Source organism: Macrobrachium nipponense, chromosome 1 (assembly GCF_015104395.2).
Source record: "Macrobrachium nipponense isolate FS-2020 chromosome 1, ASM1510439v2, whole genome shotgun sequence".
In the NCBI taxonomy this organism is placed as follows: Eukaryota; Metazoa; Arthropoda; class Malacostraca; order Decapoda; family Palaemonidae; genus Macrobrachium; species Macrobrachium nipponense.
This window is the reverse complement of record NC_087200.1, coordinates 86206868-86229361: the sequence shown is the minus strand read 5'-3', so window position 1 is coordinate 86229361 and position 22494 is coordinate 86206868. Positions and strand designations below refer to the sequence as shown.

General features: G+C 43.5%; 1 protein-coding gene across 3 annotated transcripts in view; it reads left to right on the top strand.

Moving 5' to 3' along the window:
• The window catches only part of LOC135219431 (uncharacterized), a 751318-nt gene that overhangs the window by 633572 nt on the left and 95252 nt on the right, over nucleotides 1–22494 (top strand). For all 3 annotated transcript variants that reach the window (XM_064256210.1, XM_064256211.1, XM_064256209.1), the window contains one exon: nucleotides 1486–1666. In XM_064256210.1, the coding sequence (XP_064112280.1) occupies nucleotides 1486–1666 (181 nt within the window). The remainder of the gene's footprint in view (nucleotides 1–1485; nucleotides 1667–22494) is intronic.

The following is a 22494-nucleotide window of genomic DNA, read 5'->3' as shown; positions in this document are numbered from 1 at the left end:
TGCCACTCCCTCAATCTTCTTGTCATGTTGCTGTGCTTACCACTATCTCACTTGCATTCTTTTTATAACCTGAATCCTTATTATTTCAACTCACAGGGTTCATGATTGCATCTACCCTCATTTGGGTGGAACTTCAATTTGGGGTTTGAGGGAAGAAACCCAGCTGACAAGGTTTTTTTTATCAGAGGGCACCTGTACACTCCTGGTCTCTTGTTCCTTGAACATATGGTGATCCTAAAGTCTTCATAATATTTTAGCTTCCTTTGGTCTAGTTTGTATCCTGTAGGTTAACGATTAACTTTAGGATGGAGTAGAGACACATTTGATGCTGGGTATCTTCCCCTCCTTCATGCCCTTCCTAGTTATAAGACAGCCCAACCAATTCTTATGGTAGTCTGACAGATGCAAATTAGTTACGTAACTGAGCATTTTTGAAGACTTGAAGTCTGACAGTGTGTTCTCTCCATCCTTTCTACAAAATTTGGTAAGGGCATGTGTAGTGCACTATCGTTTATCTTTGCATGATTATGTTACTACCTACCAGCTTGATTTCCACTTTCTCTTAATGGGAAAACAAGGATTCCTCAAAGCTTTTCCAGATTATGGGTCAGTTTGATGAACCAAACAGAGCATAGGACCATATCAGCTTTTCACATCAGATAACAGGCTGTATAGGCAACGGGAGTCAGCCTTCACCTGCTTACACACTTGACTGGGAAGCTGTCATTTCTGGGTTATGATGGACTGCCCCAGAGTCTTTCAACATTGTCTCAAATTGTTTGGAACTTTTCAGAGGTTCATAAGTTCATGTTCCTATTTTTTGGAACTGCCAGTCATGTTCTATCAGGCAAAACCACTCACCACCTTAATGAAAGTAGAGATTTGTGTCTTTTTTAGTAAGGATGATTTGCATTATTTTAGGTGTACAATTCAGAAGTCTTTTATCATAATTCCACGCAAACCATCTTCATATTTGTCTCAGTTTTCCAAAGGAAAAGAGGTGTAGTTTTTCCAGTTGGTAGGTGATTCCCCCATCCCTCATCTATGGCAACCAATTTTCACTGAAGTTATATCCATATAAAATACTTTGGTTTGTATATCTAGGAAAATGCAAGTTAATCCTATTTATGGTGTCTGCTACCATTGTGATTAATTTCTTCTCTCTTCTTGTTATCAATACCAAGCCATCTCTCACCTTATAGGAAAGTAATGTTTGCACTTTGGAATTAGTATCTTTGAATTTAGGATTAGTATCATTGAATTTTTTTGTCCAGTGAGTCTATAGTTGTATGATACTTTTTGTTGTGAAAAAGTGAATATGTACAACTGGCAGATCATGGGGACATCTTGAAATAAAGTGGATATGTAAAAAGACAGTCAGTTCTTAGTGCCATTTATTTTATGGAATTTTGAAAGGTAGCATACTCATCATATAGTATTTTATAACATTCCTAAACTGTAATTATTTATTTTCCTTTCTATCAGCTACAAAAAAGATGGAGATGGACACATGGCGTCATATTTGTGAGGCTTTAGGAACTGTAAGGTGCTTAAGATCTGTTGTTCTCCCACCTTGTATGCCTGAGGTGCTGCATCTGATGCTCAGCAACTGCAAAAACGTTACCTCAGTTACAGCAGCAGATATAATTTCATCCTCGGATGTAGAGTAAGTTCCATATTTTTCCTAAAATTATTTAATATTCTCGGATCTAAACATACCACCATGTGTATTGTGGGCCTGCATCTAAAGACTACATGCACTGGTTGGTTGTAAATTTACACAAGATAAGATTTTAAAAGATTGATTTAATTATGTGAAATGAAAAATTTTTGTTTTCACAAAAGAAGAAAGTATCCGTTTACATTTAGTACAACTCATCACACCGAATTGAATATTTTTTTTTCTTATTTTATGAATGTGATTCATTTACTAGAATTTCGTCTAATAAAATTTATGTACAGTGGTACCTCGTTTGTCAAACGTTTCTTATGTCGAACATTCCGTTTTTTAACATTTCTAATATTGTGCATTCTGTTTTTCGAACGAAATTTTCAAGAAAATTTTTTAGTGTTTGATGAACTCGACTGAGTATCTTGTTTATACTACTCGTATTCAAAGGCCTACTGCTTCCTACAAGAAAAACTGTATTGACATGTTTTTTCATTTACAATACATACAGTGAACCCCCCATATTCGGGGACTCCATATTCGCAGACGCACGTATTCAGAGATTTCTCTCTGGAACATGTACAGTTAGTTGTTGACTTATGACCTATGCAAGTTACGACCGATCGGCTTTACGACCACCCACAACTAAAATGACTGGGAAGTGGCGTGAACAAGAAAGAGTGGTGTTCAGCTGAACATACGACAGTTTTTTCCCCATTTCCCGCCTCTCCACACACACACACCTCACTTTTTGAGTTGCTAATTACTTATCATGCATCGGCAACAAGAATAAACTGCAGTAAAGGTATTCCATCAGACAACCTTAGATAAAATTGAGAGATAATCATTTTAATCAAAACTTCAGGTCTTGAAAGAACACATTTTACTGTTGTTTTCAAACTGATAAAAGATGAGTAACGTAATGGTAAAGCTCGTACTATGATAAAATGAAGTGAAAATAGCTAACAGAATCACGTAATATTTTTACATAATAAACATGCCCACAATGCAATCTCTTAACGAAAAAATCATTTATTTCATGAGACGTATTAAATTCATATTTCGACTTAAAAACACATCATATAATGACAGGTTACCTTGTCTTCATATAAGTAAAGTATAAGATTCATGGAAAAGATGCATATTCATTGTGTTTTTATTTCATAAATATAGGAAGCAGTCAGCAGCCTGACATCGCTCAATTATGTATGCTGATGCTGGTCCGAATCTGATTCCTATATCGTGTCCAATTTTTCTTTCTTCTGATATATCATTGTTAGAATGCATTGAACCTCCAAAATTGGCTTGTACTAATAAATTACTAAATTATATTGTATATGTAGTATACAGTATACTGTAGGCTAGGCTACTGTTTTCGTATACAGGTAGTTGTCGACTTACAACCGTAATTGGTTCCAACTAACCAGTTGTAAATCGATTTGGACGTAAGTCGGCCCATGTTAATTTACCATAAGAATATTATACTAGCCTACCCTACACTGGGGTAATCAGTACCATCTTTACATATAGGGTAGCCTAGCCTACACTACACAGCATTACTTCATACATATATGGCATATTAATTATTTATTTCAGCTAATTCTCTAGGTTCAGTGCACATTGGCTTATGATAATTCAGAACAAAGAGAAATTGAATAACATTTAACAAGTTAGCCTCACATATACGATGATGATGTTTTCATGGTACATATATCGTATATATACGAATACAGTAACCTAGCCTACAGTATACTGTATACTACATATACGATATAATTTAGAAATTTATTAATACAGTTGAATATGGGACGCGCCACGTATTGTTTACAACTTCAAGGCAGCAAAACTATGCCATATATCCTTTGTTTGTATAAAAAAAGTTGTTAGTAATATAGATATACGAAGTCAAATATGTTTTTGATATTAACCTTGGAAGAATAAATATATATTTTTAAATATTCCACTTGAGAATGCTCAACCAAGCGAAACCTTTTAGCTTTAATTAAAACAATGAGACATTTGTCAAGCACAAATTCCTTACTCTGTATGTGCTGAGAGACCATTTTGATAATGTCTTTTATGTGACTGTGTATGTATTTACCTATTCAATATGCCACCCATGAGATTATATGATGCTAGAGGCAAGAAGTGCAAGCACAAATCTATCCATGCTAGAAAATCTTTATTTCATTAGCGAATAGTTTACTGTTCATTTTCCTCTATAGATGATGCCGCTGTGCTTTGTTTACGGTTTGGTGGCGATGGCAACATTCAAATGCAGTTATCGCCGAAATTCATTCATTATTTTGTTCATCTCATGAGCCAACTTACATCCAAATTGTCTTACAACCGGTTGGTCGTAATCAATTATGGTCGTAAGTCGACAGCTAGCTGTACCCCCATTATTTGCAGAAAATTCGCCCATTCCTGGTATTTTTCTACAAGAAATATCCACAAATTCCTGGGTTTTTTATCAGTTTCATCATGAAATGCCCTTTTTGTGATAAAACTATTAAAAAACCAGGTATAAACATTTCTGGGCTCGACCTGTGTCGGCCGGTGAAATGTCCCTATAGCACTCATTTCTAGGTATAAATAAATGCTAAATATACCAGAGAAAAAAGCCATATGGAATGCTAGAGTTAACCTCCAGCTCGCTCACCCTCATAGGGTGTCGGTATAGCACAGGGTGGGTGGAAGCCACTATCACAGATGCTTTGCCAATTAGAAGTTTCCTCTCTCACAATCGCCTTCTAGAGAGGTGCCGTTACAACGTCTACCTTCCACTCGCTACTACTACCTCTGCCAGAAACCCTCATTCCTGAAATACCACTCTTGTGTCTGCATGCGCCGTTTTTGCTGTCTCCAGGAAGTGTTTTTTGCGAAGCATCATGTCTTCCCTTGATCAAGAAGCTTCTTCATCTAAGTTGAGTATTCCATTTATCGTTTTTGAACACAATGGGGCAACGATGCATCCATATTTGGCCCTTGTTTTAAGTCTCTTGTTCTTGGGAGTCGGGTATGACGCTCTTACCATCCAGCATTTTGGATGCATGGTTGGCGGCGTGCGCGATTTTATCAGATTTTATCTCGCTGTGTATTTTATTCACCATTTAGCACTTCACTGTATAGGCTACTGTTTTCGTATTGTTTATCGTCTTTCTCGCTCCTGACGAATACTGAGAGCCTTGTTTTTTACGGTTTATCCTTACGTTGTTAGCCTTTTCTAGGGCCCATCTCGCTCCTGACGTATACTGAGGCTTTGTTTTTTACGGTTTGATCTTATGTTATTAGCCTATTATAGGGCCTTTTTTGTTATCATCAGTCCCTCAGGAGCGCATCGGTTCCTTTTCGTGTATACGGTGATATGCTTCATAACGTTATGCGCGAGTATTGTGTTTTTGGCATCCTAGGCTAGCCTAGCGGTACGCCAGTTTATTTTTAGAGGTGAAGATTCCTCATCCATTCGCGGTACTCATGCATGTATATTTCGAGTTTAGTTTTCGATTATAGTCTTGTATTGCTATTTGATGAGGTTGGAAGTTCTTCACGATATCCTACCCTAGCCTATCCGACCAGACCTAGGCTAGGTTTTGGAGGGTAGGCTAGGCGGGCTGAGTATATCCCACCACCCTTAGTGGCTCCTTGTACTGCCAGCCCGACCAGGCAGTTATGTTTGCTTGGAGGGTGGCCCAGGACTAGAGAGTTCCTCTCTTGTTACGTATCTAGGGGCTAGGCCTGTTTTACCTGACCAGATCGGTAGATTCGATTTTGGAGGGTTGAGTTAAGTTCTAGGCGTCCTCTTCGTGACGTCCTTGTAGGAGCCATCCTAGCCTACCTGACTGAATCTGTACCGATTTCGGAGGGTTAGGCTGGCATCTTAGCTGGGTGCGGTTTTTCTCTCCCCCCCCCCCCTCCCGTTTTTCATCAGTACTTCCAATAATTCCTCATCAATTATTTTATGAATTAGTTATATTGAGTGTAGCCTGGGCCATTGTCCCTTTAGGGTGTCAGTTGGCCTACCGTCTTCTGCCCCCTTTAGTAGTAGGCTAGTTAACGGCTTCTCGAGAAGTGGTTTTTACTGATCGGTTGGTGTGGCCAGGCGAACACGACTCGTCCACTCTCCTCCAGACACTCCTCTCTCTCTCTCTCTCTCTCTCTCTCCCAGACTCGTTCTGGCGCTGCTTTGTTAGCTCGCTGCCCAAGAAATCCTACCGATTGAACAACAGCCACAGCGTAGAGGACAGTCCTGGGGGATTAGTAGATTATGTAATCTCTGTTGGTATGTCTCCGGGCCTGTGTTTTTTCTGGCGAGTTATGGTCTACCATCACCCCCGCCAGGAGGCCATACACCGGAATTTACGTACCGCTGTTCCGCCGCTCTGTTTTCCGTACTTCTCTAGTGTTATCGCTGCTTCCCCACTCCAGTGGGGGCGGAACTAGGCTTAGAGATGCGTTTCTAATAGACTTGGAACCGCTACTCTTCTCCGGTGCGATCAGACTCAGGCTTAGGTTTTACCTATTTTCCCTGTTCTGCTCATATCAAGCACACCCCGCCGGTTATAGCTATTGTGATAACGAGATTATGGATTCCGGAGTAGGCGGAGACATTTAGAGCTTAATATTAAGAAAATTTATTTTCTGGGTCGACCTTTGTTCGCCGGTGAAAAGATCCTTCTAGCCTCTTTTCTGATATAAATACTTTCTAAATATACCAGAGAAAAAGTTAGCATTGGTATGCAGAGGTTACTACCCTCGCACCCAAAGGGCGTCGTGTATAAAGTTCGGGGCGTGTGAAAGCCACTATTCACAGGTCTCCTGCCATTTAGAGTATTCCTTCCCAAAACCCTAGTATGGGGTGTGCCGCGTCAACGGTCACCCCCGCACCGCCTCCGTATTACTACTGCTAACGCCCGATGCGAGCACCCAAATTCAATCTTTTCTAGAAACTCATATAGTGAAGAATGCGCTCCCGCTTTGTGCACTAATTTCAGCTAATTTTGTGGATAATTTGCAATGGATTCTGCTCAGATGTCTCCGACACCTAAGTTGAGTACCCCAATTGGGGTTTTTCATTATATTATGAAAATGGCAGTCCCTTTATAGACCTGTGAGCCCGTTTAATGTATTGCGGGAACATGGCGTCACGGCCATCTTGGATGCTACGAGCGGGAATGCGTGAGATTTAGGGTACTAGTTTTTACGAGTTAATATCTTAGCTATGGCTATTTTACTATAAGTACCCTTTTTCACATGTTTCTTAAACAATACATATACTGTAGAAATGTCATGGGATAACGTTCACGCCCGTGTTATAATTATCAGTTCTATATTTTGAATTGAGATGTTATTTAGAGGAAAGACGTTCAACTTTTTTCCCCATTTGCGGGCGCATGCGTAACTCTGACATGTCCCTATAATGACAGTGTCATTTAAGTAAACAGTATGCCTGCAATGAGTAAGGAGAGAGAGAGAGAGATATAAGGCTTCCTTTAACAGATAATTTCGTAATTACAGCGTAGCCTACAGCGCTTGTTAGAGAGAGAGAGGGAAATACTGGTGCCACTTCCCTCTCTCTCTCTCTCTCTCTCTCTCTCTCTCTCTCTCTCTCTCTCTCTTGTCTGTTTGGCCTTTTCTCCCTCTCTCCCTCGATCTTCTCTCTAGTAAATATATTGAACATGTGTTAGTCTTTATTATTAGATTAAGTTATAATAGTAAGTTTCACTGTAGGTACTGAGGAGTTGCTATTATAATCTGACCGTGGGTAGTTGCTATCCTATCTAATTTCTAAACTATAATAAAGCTTCCTATCAAAGTTCAGTCAATGTGATTCAATTAAATCTGATTTAAAGAAGAATATGGTTATTCTTTCACTTCAAATTGAGCTTAACAAGTAGTTATATAGAAGTATGCATAGCCTAGATTGAGCGAAGCTCTGTCCTAACGACCACGGTCAAAACACCCAATTAATCGGTTGACTATTTTATAACTCTCTCAGATTGCCTTATTATTGTATTTATTCGTTTGTTCATTATGTGAGCCATATACTTGTACCATACAAGGTCTGGTTATTGCTGGCTAGCCTCCCATTTGAGCCCCCTTCTGGTCGGAAATTTACCACAGTGACCCATGGTGTAAGGCGGCCTACATCTCTGATAAGTGACCACCCTAACCGATGTGTGTACCACGGCAGGCCTAGGCCGTGTCGCATTACCACTTATGAGTAGTAGCTTACCCATTGGCTGCTGAGTAAGTTACATATATGACCAGTTGGCTGGCCACTTATGATCGGGTAGGTAGTCAGTCTCTAACCGACCACTACCAACTAACACACACACACACACACACACACACACACACACACACACACACACACACACACACACACACCCCCCCGACGGAGGATGACTCCCACATCCACTGCCGGACTGCCCGTTAAGTCTATACCTTACCGAGGTCCATTCTTATGTCTGGTAGTCGTCTACACCGACATATACACCTCTGGCATCTACCGGAGTTGAGCTTGCCCTCCTCATAGCAAAGTGTAAATTAGTTGGTGTTTAGGGCACCAGTCTATAACTTATGAACACGTCCTAGCTCCGGCTAGTAACAGCTGGTAGTACAATCACAGTGAACCTATTCTAAGAATGATGCATGCTATTATAAGGTTTGCATGTCTTAAAAAGTATTATATACTTATAGCTTTAAGTTGCAATTCTCCTTGGGAATTGTTGCTCATCAATGATTTCCTCTTACAGAAGGTGCGTTGCTTGTCTCCGGGGTGTTCCGCCTCCTTTAACGATCTGGTAGGCGAATATGGTAGGAAGGTTAAACTCCCTCCTCTATCACAGGCGGATGGGGACAGCAGCCAGTTGGCCAAAGCGAACCTGAGGCAGTGGGTCTCCGGGTATGGGCCGAACGCTCCGTCCGGGCGCCCCTACGTCCTGGACTGCAGTCTGGGGACTGCTTCAGTCATGCTAGGTCTGGCGGCTCCCCTCATCGACACCATACGGGCCGCGACAGCCCCACCATATTCGTGACACCGGACGAGGTTCCGTCTCCCTTCACAGACAAGATTGCGGAGTTAACACTCCAAGCAATCATGGACGAAAAACCTATGCCAGTCCTAAAAGAGACAGAAGCTACCTCCCTCCTCATGCCTGCCAACAGAGATTTTTGGCAAGATGCTACGGCTACATTTACAGTTGGCAAACTAGATCCTGACTGCGCCTCGACCTTGTTCTCCGATAAGCTCCCCAAGCTGCTGGAGAACATGGTAAAGTCGGAATTTGAGGCTAGGACTAGACTGGCTAGATCTACCAACTCTGTGGCCTCATTGTAGTTGGTAGCTTCTATCTCTAAGGACGAGCAGCTCCTCCAGGTCCTGACAAAAGTCTGCTACAGACTTTTCAGTCGGACTGTCGGAGGCTACTATTAGGCATGAGCCTATTAGGCTAATTAAAACTTCAATCTGGGGCGAGAACCTCTTCTCTCAAGAAGAGGTGGATAATGTTCTAAAAGAAGCCTCCAGGGCTAATCAAAGCCTCCGTGTCCGGTGGGGTCTGCCTGCCAAACGTAAGTTTGAGGCAACCGGAAAACAGCCTAGATTCCGGAAGAAACTGAGATACTTCGCGCCATATAAGGCGGCTCGGCCTCAGCAAATGGCACAATCAATACCCCTGGCCCAGATGTCAAAGCCTTCGACATCAAAGGCCCAACCTCAGCAGCAGTTTGTGCTTCTCCAGGCTCCACAAGGTCTACAGCATGGAACCTCTGCAGCCCTAATGGCCTCCCCAGCCAGTGGCCAGTGGTTCTTTTCGTGGCTACAATCGGCAAGCTGGTAGTAGTAGTGCTAGAGGCCACTCCTGGCTGCGTAGTGGATCTAGAAGCAGGGGGTTCCGTGGAGGCAGGGGCTATAAGCCCGCAGCCAACCAGTGAAATCTATCAGGTAGGAGGGAGGCTATACTGATTCAGAGATCAATGGACTTTCAGCCCTTGGGCTTACAGCATAATCTCCAAGGGCCTGGGGTGGATGTGGAAAAGAGGATTCCCACCACCACCAGTGAACTACTTCCAGACCCCAACAGCGGATCTGGAAGAATACACCAAAGATCTCTTGCAGAAGAAAGCAATAAAAGAGTAAAGAGCTTGAAATTTCAGGGTCATCTGTTCACTGTCGCAAAGAAGAATTCACTCAAAAGAAGAGTCATCCTGAACTTATCCAAACTCAATTCTTACATTCTTTGCGACAAGTTCCGCATGCTGACAGTCTCACAGGTTCGGACCTTACTTGCCTGTGGGGTCGTCACCACCTCTATAGATCTTACAGACGCTTACTATCATGTTCCGATAGCACGGAACTTCTCTCCATACCTAGGCTTCCGTCTAGGCAACAAGGCGTATTCATTCAAAGTCATACCATTCGGGCTCAACATAGCGCCCAGAATATTCACCAAACTAGGAGAGACAGTAGTTCAAGAACTCAGGACCCGCGGAATAATGCTGGTAGCCTACCAGACAACTGGCTCATTTGGGCGACCACAGTCGAGGAATGCCGCAGAGCAACAGCCAAAGTCATAGAATTCCTAGAGCTTCTAGGATTTCAAATAAACAAAGAGAAGTCGCGGCTGGAACCAGCTTCCCATTTCCAATGTTCTGGGGATACAATGGTACCTGAAGAAACACAAGCTATCCTTTCCACCCAAGAAGGCCAAGGAGGTAGCAGTGGCTACGAAACGATTCATCAGGAACAAAAAGGCCTCTCGATGTACCTAAGAGAGGATCCTCGGTTCACTGCAATTTGCGTCAATAACAGACGTCCTACTGAAAGCCAGATTGAAAGACATCAATCATGTCTGGAAGAAGAGAGCCAACAATCGTCTCAGTAATTCCATCCGTGTTGACAAAGAGACTTCACCCATGGTCGAAACTCAAAAATTTAACCAAGTCAGTGCCAATGCACTTCCCTCCTCCAGCGGTGACGATTCATACAGACGCGTCACTGAGTGGTTGGGGGGGATACTCTCAACATCAGAAAATTCAAGGAAAATAGTCAAACATGTTCAGCCAGTTCCACATAAATGTATTGGAATCCATGGCAGTTTTTCTGACACTAAAAAAGTTATCACCACCCAAGAACAACCATGTGAGGATAGTCTCGGACAGCCTAGTGGTAGTCCATTGCATAAACAGGGGAGGTTCCAAATCAAGCAAACTGAATCGTGTTCTAATAGCATTCTTTACCTTGGCAGCAAAGATGTGCTGGCACCTGTCAGCAACCCATCTGGCAGGAGTCAGGAATGTGATCGGGGACGCTCTCCAGGACCACGCCACTAGAGTCAGAATGGTCCCTAGACATGAATTCATTCCAATGGATTTCCAATCAAATCCCTGGACTACAAGTGGATTTATTTGCAACAGAGTCCAACCACAAGCTCCCATGCTATGTGGCTCCCAACCTTGACCCTCTGGCCTATGCCACAGACGCATTAACAATAGATTGGAACCTCTGGCAGAAGATTTACCTGTTCCCTCCAGTGAATCTTCTGATGAAAGTGTTACACAAGCTACGCTCCTTCACAGGACAAATAGCCCTAGTAGCTCCCAACTGGCCCAAAAGCAACTGGTTTCCGCTCCTTTTAGAGCTGAAGCTCCATCCCAGATGGATCCCTCGCCCGGAATTGACACAAGTAGTACAAACTCAAACTGTGTCAGCTTCCTCAAGAATTCTACAAACCCCAACTTTATGGATTTCATGAAGTTTGCGGCTCAAGAAGATGCGAGTATTGATCCATGTAATATAATCATAGAATCAGACAAAAGAGATTCAACACTTAGACAATATGACTCAGCTGTTAAGAAGTTGGCTGAATTTTTAAAGCATTCAGACATCCATAAAATGACCCCAAAACTGGCCATTTCATTTTTCAGAATGTTATTTGAAAAGGGCCTAGCCGCCAGTACTATTACGACAATAAAATCAGCCTTGAAGAAGATATTTCAAGTCGGGTTCAAAATAAGCTTAGCAGATTCATATTTTTCTTGCATCCCAAAAGCATGTGCACGCCTTAGACCAACTGTCCGTCCACAAAAGGTCACTTGGTTCTTGAATGATGTCCTAAAACTGGTGTCAGACACGGATAATGAATCTTGTACATATATTACTCTTTTAAGAAAGACTTTGTTTCTAACGGCTATGGCCTCAGGCGTCAGAATATCTGAACTTTCAGCTCTCTCTCGTAACTCAGAAAACATAGATTTCCTCCCATGAGGAGAAGTATTACTCTCCCCGGATCGGAGTTTCATGGCAAAAAATGAGGACCCCCAAAATAGGTGGTCTCCTTGGAAAATTGTTCCTCTGCCCCAGGACACATCTCTGTGTCCTGTTGCAACTCTTAAGTCCTTTGCCAGGACCTCCACAAAGTCCTCAGTTCCTCTCTTTATTAGAGAACAGGGTGGCACGATCTCTATCAAAGGCATTAGACAACAGATACTTTGCTTCATAAAACAGGCCAACCCGGAGTCATTTCCACATGCTCATGACATTCGGGTGGTAGCTACATCAATTAATTATTTTCAAAATATGAACTTTGAGGATCTTAAAAAATATATGGGTTGGAAAGCTTCATCAGTTTTCAAACGCCACTATCTAAAAAATTTACAAGCTCTAAAATATTCAGCCATAGCTGCAGGGAGTCTAGTCTCCCCCGAATAACATTTCCTATAATCTTCTGCCCTCGATTTCTCTCCTCCCCTCCCCTGACCTCCTCCTCCTTTCTACCTGCCTCATTAATACTCGCCACGATGCCTCTCTCCTCGGTGGGGGAGAGCCCGGCGTCCCCAGATCACTCAGGATGTACATATGTAACCGACCCCATATGAGCTTTATGATCCGGTCAATCATACCCAGAATTTTGTATAAAAAAATTCCATACATGATACCTATATGATAATTACCTCTGTTTTACCGTTAAGCATAATTACTTATAAGCCTTAAGTCTTAGTCTTTAAGTACTAGTATATTAAGTTTTCTATTCATATGGTTTTTATATTAAGTAAACTTATATATTATAACGAAATATTTCATTTCTCCCCTTAAGTTTACTCTTTTAAAAAATTTTTTTGGCTTGGAAGGCATTCTCTTGTATGTTTTCACCGGCGAACACAGGTCGACCCAGAAAAGGGATTTTGACGAAGGAAAAATCTATTTCTGGGGAGAGACCTGTGTCGCCTGGTGAACCCAACCCATAGTCTTCCCGTCCCTACACCTATCCAAGCCAGGAAAGGTATATAGAAAAGCAAAGATTGAGTGGAGGCGCTCGCATCGGGCGTTAGCAGTAGTAATAGGGAGGCAGTGCAGGGGTGACCGTCGACGCGGCACACCCCATACTAGGGTTTTGGGAAGGAATACTCTAAATGGCAGGAAACCTGTGAATAGTGGCTTTCACACGCCCCGAACTTTATACACGACGCCCTTTGGGTGCTCGCACGAGGGTAGTAACCTCTGCATACCAATGCTATCCTTTTCTCTGGTATATTTAGAAAGTATTTATGTCAGAAAAGAGGCTAGAAGGATCTTTTCACCGGGCGACACAGGTCTCTCCCCAGAAATAGATTTTTCCTTCGTCAAAAGCCCTTATGTAGGTATGTCTCCGGGCCTGTGTTTATTCCGGCGAAGTGTGGTCTACCATCACATGCGCCAGGATGTATACACCGGAGTTCTACGTACTGTTGTTCCCACCGCTCTGTTTTCCGTATTCTATGTTATCGCTGCTGCCCACTCCGGTGGGGGCGGAACTGGGCTCAGAGAATGCGCCTCCAATTGGTTGGGTATTGCTACTCTACTCCGGTGCGATCAGACTCAGGCTTAGGTTTTGCCTTGTTTCCCTGTTCTGCTCGTATCAGGCCCACTCCGCCGGTTATAGCTTTGGCGATACCCAAAGTATGGATTCCGGAGCAGGCGGAGACATCCAGAGCTTTATTAATAACAAGTAAGTTGAAGATTATAGTCGATATTACCTTTAGCTAGTTAAGTAACTAGTTTAAGTGTACTCATACCGCCGTAATTAACCCCGGTGACATTATTTGACGATACTCATGTATCTTGCCAACTTACAGATGGTTCGCTGCCAGGAGGTGGGGTGCCCAGCCGTCCTGTATAAACCGTATGGGCATGAGGTCTGCCAGTCTCATGCCAGCTGCGCCAACTACCTGGAGGGACGCGTTGTCTGGCACCCGGAAGCCTGCATGGTGTGTTATGGCCTTGTTAGGAACGTAACAGATGAGTCGGTAGGTAGCATCCTCGCCTCATTGTTACTCTTGAATTCTTTGTTACACATATCGGTTGCGAATAGTCAAACTAGATAATGTGGAGAAATGTCGCAAGGCAACAGCCAAAGTAATAAAATTCCTAGACTACCTGGGTTTCCAGATAAACAAGGAAAAGTCCCGTCTCATTCCGGCGTCTCGCTTTCAATGGTTGGGAATGCAATGGGACCTAACCACACACAAACTATCTCTTCCGCTAAAGAAGTGCAGAGAGATAGCAAAAGCTACGAGACAATTCCTCAAGAACAAACGGGCTTCTCATCGTACCCAAGAGAGGATCTTAGGTTCACTTCAGTTTGCTTCAATAACAGATGTTCTGTTGAAAGCCAGACTGAAGGATATCAATTGGGTTTGGCGGAAAAGAGCCAACAACAAGTTCGGAGACAAAATCTCCTTGATTCCGCCAATATTAAGGAAAAGACTCCGCCCATGGACGGAAGTCCGGAGTTTTTCCAAATCAGTGCCACTACAATATCCCCCGCCGTCTCTGATAGTCCACGCGGACGCCTCTCTGAGTGGAAGGGGCGCCTACTCTCAGTACAAGAAGGTTCAAGGAACATGGTTGACAACATTCCACCAGTACTAGAGGCAATGGCCATTTTTCTGACCTTGAAACGACTAGCTCCGGCCAGGAACATTCATATCAGACTAGTCTCGGACAGCGCAGTGATAGTTCATTGCATAAACAGAGGAGGCTCCAAGTCGAGCCAAATAAATCATGTGATGATTGCAATTTTTTCGTTGACAATGAAACATCATTGGCACCTGTGAGCTACTCACCTGGCAGGAGTACTGAATGTCATTGCGGACTCACTATCCAGAACAACTCCGCTGGAGACGGAGTGGTCCTTGGACACAAAATCATTCCCTTGGATTTGCCAAGAAATCCCGGGCCTTCAGGTAGACCTGTTCGCCACGGAGTCCAATCACAAACTTCCGTGTTATGTGGCTCCCAATCTGGATCCTCTGGCTCACGCCACAGATGCGATGTCCATAGACTGGAACAATTGGCAGAAGATTTACCTATTTCCGCCAATAAACCTCTTGCTGAAAGTTCTACACAAACTCAGAACTTTCAGAGGACAGATAGCATTGGTAGCACCCAACTGGCCGAAGAGCAATTGGTTTCCTCTTCTACTAGAGTTGAAACTCTGTTCCAGACGGATTCTCAACCCAAAACTGACTCAAATAGTACAAATTTGGACCGTGTCAGCTTCCTCAAGAATTCTGAATGCCCTAACTTTATGGACTTCATGAAGTTTGGCACAGAAGGATGCTAGTATTGACCCACTAAACACCCTGTTCGTGGAGTCAGACAAAAGAGAATCAATACTCAGGCAGTATGATTTGGCAGTAAGGAAGCTAGCCATCTTTCTAAAAGAATCAGATGTCCAGAAGATGACTACGAATTTGACAATTTCATTTTTTAGAACTGTTCGAAAAAGGCCTAGCTGTTAGTACCATTACTACGATTAAATCTGCCTTAAGGAAGATACAGTGGTACCTCGAGATACGAAAGGCTCAACTTACGAAAAACTCGAGATACGAAAGCTAACACGAAAAATTTAACGGCTCTACATACAAAAAGTTTTCAAGATACGAAAGGTTTCTGTAAAGTCCGAGATTCGCCCAAACCACCGGTAACAATTTTGAAACTCGTGCGCCGCCAACTGAGTAGACTCTCTACCATCCTGCTGCTCTCCCATTGGTTCCTGATGCTAGTCACCGCCATGAGATCCTTCTCTCATATTGGTCAGCATCCCTCCCATGATGCATCTATGTATGTAGCGGCGTGCCTCGGCCACTCGGTAGCAGCATCGTTATCGTACACACGCGGTATCCGTTCGGTCTAACGATTTCATTTAGTAACTTGAATTCGTTAGTGATTTCGTTGCAGTATACATACTTTGTGTGAAAACTTTATTCTACTTATACGTAAATTACGTACAGTATATACGTAGTCATAGGTCCCAAGAAAGTTGAAATTCACGGAAAGGAGCGAATGCTCTCTTTGGAGACAAAGATGGAGATTATCAAGAAGTATGAAGCTGGTATGCAATTGAGTGTGATCGCCAAGGAATACGGCCAAAATCCGTCGACAATAGGCACCATCCTTAAGCAGAAGGATGCCATCAAAGCAGCTACACCTTCCAAGGGCATCACTATTTTGTCCAGCAAGAGGACCCACGTGCACGACGAGATGGAACGGCTGCTTCTTGTCTGGATAAAAGACAAAGAAATCGCTGGTGATACGATAACGGAGACTGCAATCTCCCACAAGCCAGCGCTATTTTTGGCGATTTGATTGCCCAGGCGGAAGACGACGGAGGGGAAGGGACATCAACACCAACCCCAGACTTCAAGGCTTCGCATGGGTGGTTCGAGAAATTTCGTAAACGGACTGGCATCCATTTGGTGGTGCAGCATGGGGAGGCTGCCAGCTCGGACACGAAAGCGGCCGAAGCCTTTAAAAAGACGTTCGACAAGATGATGACCAATGAAGGCTACAGTTCTCAGCAAGTCTTCAACTGTGATGAGACTGGCCTTTTTTGGAAAAAAATGCCTCGTCGGACATACATCACGGAGGAAGAGAAGAAGCTACCCGGGCATAAGCCTATGAAAGACAGGCTTACGCTCGCACTTAGTTCTAACGCCAGTGGGGATTGCAAGGTGAAGCCCCTACTGGTGTATCATTCCGAGACTCCTCGAGCCTTCAAGGCCCACAAAGTGTTGAAGGAGAAGCTTCCAGTGATGTGGAGGGCTAATGCAAAAGCCTGGGTAACGAGGCTTTTGTTCACGGAGTGGGTAAATCTGTGTTTCTGCCCGACAATGAAGAAATTCTTGGAAGAGAAGCGCCTCCCCCTGAAATTTCTGCTGGTGTTGGACAATGCCCCTCCCCACCCTCCTGGCCTCGAGGAAGATATCCTAGTGGAGTATTCCTTCATCAAGATTCTTTATCTTCCGCATAACACCACCCCTCTCCTCCAGCCCATGGACCAGCAAGTGATATCGAACTTTTAAGAAGCTGTACACGAAACATCTTTTCAAGAGATGTTTCGACATCACTGATACCACAAACCTCACCTTGCGTGAATTTTGGAAGGAGCATTTCGACATAGTCATATGCATCCGACTCATCGACCAAGCTTGGCAGGAGGTTTCGAGGCGAACCTTGAATTCCTCGTGGAGGAAACTCTGGCCTGACGCCGTATCCGCCCGAGACTTCGAGGGATTCAACATGGGCGAAGCTGGTGCTGCAGATTCAGAAACAGTTGACTATCCTGAAACTGTTTTGCAACCAGATCTTGACGAGATCGTTGCACTCGGCAAGTCTATGGGGCTGGTCGTCGACGAGGACAACATCAACGACCTTCTCGAGTAGCACCAAGAGGAGCTTACGACGGATGACCTGAAGAAGTTGGAGGCCATGCAACATAACATCGTTCAAGAGGAGTTCTCTAGCAGCGGCGAGGAGGAGGAGGGCGGCCCTATGACAACGGCAGAAATTAAGGATGTTCTAGCCACTTTTCATAAAGTGCAATTGTTTATAGAAAAAAAAGACACCCCGAAAAGGCTCCCACAGGTTGTATGCTTGCGCAGTTCGATGACGTTTGCCTGAGTTGTTTCAGGGACATTGTGAAAAGTAGGCAGAAGCAATCTTCCTTGGATAGTTATTTTTTAAAGAGACCTTTAGCATTAGCAGGAGTAAGCAAAAATGAAGAACCAAGTGATAAAAAAAACAGAAAGTTAAAAGTGGTGATAAAGTTGAAATTTTGTATTAAAAAAAAATTACATAAAGTATAAAAAAGTAAAAAAAAAATTTAAAAATAAAAAAAAAGACAAAATTTTTTTTTATTTAGTTTTTTGTAAGTGTTACAGTTTTGTTAATGTGTTTCGTAAATTTTAGTTTAGTTTTCCTTACATTTTTTTGTGTTTCGTAAAGTTAAGTGTACGTAAATACGTACGTATCTGCCGTTTGTCCTCCTCCTCTGCCGCCACTTTAGGAGATTGCCTCACTCAAAAGGTAAGCTTCCACATTTTACTACATACACACAGTATTTCTTGTATACCATGTACACTAATACACTTTATTTACAGGTAATTAGCATTACATTATCAAGTTAGGTATTGAATGGTCCAATTTGTTGTAGTATTTCATTGTTTATAGGTCAATTTAGCTTTATTATGAAATTTACTGGGGTGTTTTTGGAGGGCTTTGAACGGATTAGCCATTTTACATGTAAAATGTGGTCCAAAATACGAAAACCTCATGATACGAAGGGCGCCTCAAAATGGATTAATTTTGTATCTCCAGGTACCACTGTATTTCAATTTGGCTTTAATATTGATTTAACAGATTCGTACTTCTCGTCTATCCCTAGAGCATGTGCTCGTCTGAGACCGGTAGACCACCTTCACACGGACTCCTGGTTTTTGAATGACGTACTCAGGTTGGCTTCAGATACTGATAACGAATCATGCTCATATATAACCCTTCTCAGGAAAACATTATTTTAAATGAGTCTGGCCTCAGGCGCCAGAATATCTGAACTGTCGGCTCTCTCTAGAGAACCAAATCATATTGATTTCCTCCCGTCAGGAGAAGTTCTGCTCTCCAGATCGGAAATTCTTAGCAAAGAATGAAGACCCACAAAACAGGTGGTCTCCATATAAGATTGTCCCTCTTCCACAGGACCCATCATTATGTCCTATTATTATTACATTAAAATCTTATCTGGGCAGAACTTCTAAAAAGTCTTCAGGTCCTCTTTTTATTAGAGAGAAAGGTGGAACCATTTCCTTGAAGGCAATCAGACAACAAATTCTTTATTTTATTAACCCTTAAACGCCGAATGGACATATTAAACGTCGAGTCAAAATGTCTCCCGTATGCCGAATGGACGTACCATACCTCGACTCAAAATTTTTTTTTTTTTAAATTCGCGGAAAAATACTTATAGGCCTACCAGCCGAAAACTTTTGAATCACGCGCCTTGGGGGATGCTGGGAGTTCACGGATCGAGGTGTTGTTTTGTTTACAATCGTTAAGCAGGCGCGCAAGCGCGAATTTCTTTCTTGCCCCACTAAAAAGTATCTGTCACACATCTCGGAAATTATTTTGTCACTTTGACATAATTTTTGTACCATTTTAAATTAGTCGTTACATGGAGTATTATATATGAAAATGTGCACATTTTTATTTAGAATACAACAAAAAAATACTCATGATTGTAGCTTTTATCAGTTTTGAGATATTTTTATATAAATAACGATAAGTGCCAAAATTTCAACCTTCGGTCAACTTTGACTCTACCGAAATGGTAAAAAAACGCAATTGTAAGCTAAAACTCATATTTTAGTAATATTCAATCATTTAACTTCATTTTGCAACTAATTGAAAGTCTCTAGCACAATATTTCGATTTATGGTGAATTTATGAAAAAACTTTTTAGTTACGTCAGAGCGGTAACTCTTCCGAAAAAAATCATACATGCGATTGTGGTAATGTTTGCACCATTTTAAAATTAGCCGTTAAATAAAGTTTTATATATGAAAATGTGCGCAATTTCATGCACAATACAACTAAAAACAACCCATGGTTGTAGCTTTTATCAGTTTTCAAATATTTTCATATAAAAAATGATGTGACAAATTTTCAACCTTTGGTCAACTTTGACTCTACCAAAATGGTCAAAAAACACAATTGTAAGCTAAAACGCTTATATTCTAGTAATATTCAAGCATTTACCTTCATTTTGCAACAAATTGGAAGTCTCTAGCACAATATTTCGATTTATGGTGAATTTATGAAAAAAATAACATTTTCTTTACGTCCGCGCAGTAACTCTTCCGAAAAAATCATAAGTGCGATTGTTGTAATGTTTGCACCATTTTAAATTAGCCGTTACATAAAGTTTTATATATGAAAATGTGCGCAATTTTATGTAGAATACAACAAAAAATAATTGAAGGTTGTAGCTTTTCTCATTTTTGAAATATTTGCATATAGTAAATCATGATAAATAGAAAAAAAACCACGTTCGGTCAACTTTGACTCTACCGAAATGGTTGAAAAACGCAATTGTAAGCTAAAACTCTTACACACTAGTAATATTCAGTCATTTATCTTCATCTTGAAACAAATTCGAAGTCTCTAGCACAATATTTAGTTGTTCCGATACGTAATACAAACCCTTGGTCCTTTAACAATAGGAAGGTAACTAGCGGCAGCTGGGACGGTCGTAAGCTTCGAACAAGGGGAGAACGGTAGTTAACTGCTTGTCCGATCGTGCGCGCGGGCGTGAAGAATCACTTTTGCTTTTGGCCGTGGGTGTGAAGGACGTGTTCATCATCGCTCTCTGCCCGCTTCATCGTCGTATGCTTTGTTTATATTGTGTTTTCTACTAATGGTTTGTTTGACTTGAAAATGAAACTGTAAGTACACTGTTTTCATTTTCATTACTTAATTATGAGCCAACATGGAGCTATCGCCGTAGATGCGGCGATTTCCGCTCTTTTCATGAAATTGATACCCTTGAATTATGTCTCGGTGCCGAGGGCGGGCGCGCTCGCGCTGAGTCATGTATTTTGGGCGAAAGTGTGTAATTGAAAGATGTAAGTACTCTTTTCATTATATTTTGCCCTGTGCGTTCGTTGCCGAGAGCGTGATTGCGCTCGGCACGAGCCTCTTATTTTTATGGATACAATGCATGAAAGTGGATTCGCAATGCAGTATTCTTTTCATTTTCATTTATTAATTGCATCAAATTTAATTTTGGATCAATTTCCGCTCTTACCCGGGAATTGATCCTTACGATTTATTTTCTGTGAAAGTGAAATCGCAAGTGCAGTATTCTGTTTCATTTTCATATATTTTTTATGATAGCATCATATTATTATGGATCAAGTTTCCGCTCTACCCGGGAATTGATCTTTCCCCCTTTAAGTTCTATGAAGTGAATCGCAAGTGCAGTATTCTGTTTCATTTTCATATTACTTTTCACTGCTGTGCGGGGGTAGAGGAAGCGAAGGTCTGCCAGGAAGTCGTCGGAAAGCTCTCCCGTGACTCCCTTGGTATCCGATTCTTCGTCTTCTTTCCTGACCCCCGCTCAGCTTCCTCGTTGTATTTTGTATTTGGGGTCTTCCTTGCGTTCGGTGTGGGGCATGTCTCCCCCCCCGTGCGTGAGGGAACCCCTCTTACTAATCTGTCTGTGCTACCGCAGGTGCTACATCCGTGGGAGACGACCTTGGACAGGTATGGACCACTGCGGCTGCAGGGCATGCCTAGCATCCACGATCTGCTGCAGCGTCTAGCGAGGTCTGGGGCGGTGACCTTGGCACGGTCTACACTACAACCTCCATGGCCGCTTATGCTGCTTCCCCCCGCTGGTCTACACTCCCCATGCTGTGTCGGTGACGCCGTCTGCCGCTACTAGGGCCGGTCGCCGCCGTACCGAGGAGGGGTATGCCGCTGCCACCTGTGTTTTCTTGTTGCCTGCCCCAGACTTCCGCTGTTCCAGCAGCTCGCCCCTGGACCGGCCGCCAGCACCCAGGTTCCCGCTGGCTGCCGATGACTACGAGGCGATGGCTGGGCCTGCCGTACCTGCCGCTGATGTTGTTGCTGGCCCAGCCGCTCGCGCCGCTCCTGTGAGGCGTGCTGTGCGTGACGCTCCTGCTGTTGCTGGTCCTGCTGTTGCTGGTCCTGCTGGTGCTGGTCCTGCTGTTGCTGGTCCTGCTGTTGATGTTCCTGCCGCTCCTGCCGTGCCTGCCCCTGCCCACGTCGTGTCGCATCATGGAAGTGCTGCCCCGGACTCAGGTCTTTCCGGACAGGTTCAGTCGGGGCGTGTTGCTTCGGCAATTGGCCCGGCTCCTCCGTGGATGGAAGACCTGACGTCCGTACTGAGAGAGCTGACAAAGAAGAGGAAGAAGAAGAGGAAGGTGTCGTCGTCGTCTTCATCGTCTTCTTCGTCGTCTGCTGCTGCCTCTCCCCCTTCGACTTCTAAGGCTTCCAAGCCGAAGAAGAAGAAGGTTGCCTCCTCCCCCCCTAAGAAGGCTCCTTCGGGACCTTCGAAGGGCCCGTCTCACTCCGGTGTGACGGGGGGTTCTTCTGCTGGTCCTCCTGCTCCTTCGGGAGCGGGGCCCGTCTCCCCTTCCGTAAGGAAGAGATAGACGGGGACCAGAGGAGTATCGGTTAGCACTGGTACTTCCTCGCCTGGTGCTAGCGGCGATGCCGCTACGCCAGGTTCTGGCTCGGTCTCTTGTTCGCGGGAGATCCCGAGTATCGCTCTCCCTCGGGAGACCGTGCAGCCAGAGTTCGCTCGGCGCCAAGACCGCGGCACGGAGCAGAAAGCTGGTGAGAGCCGCTCAGGTGACTCTCGCCAGGCCAGCGGCTGCTCTCGCAGCGACCAGCTGGTAACCCGGGTTTCCCCCCTAAGAAGACTCCTTCGGGAACTTCTAAGGGCTCGTTCCACGCCGTGGGACGGGGGGGTTCTTCTGCC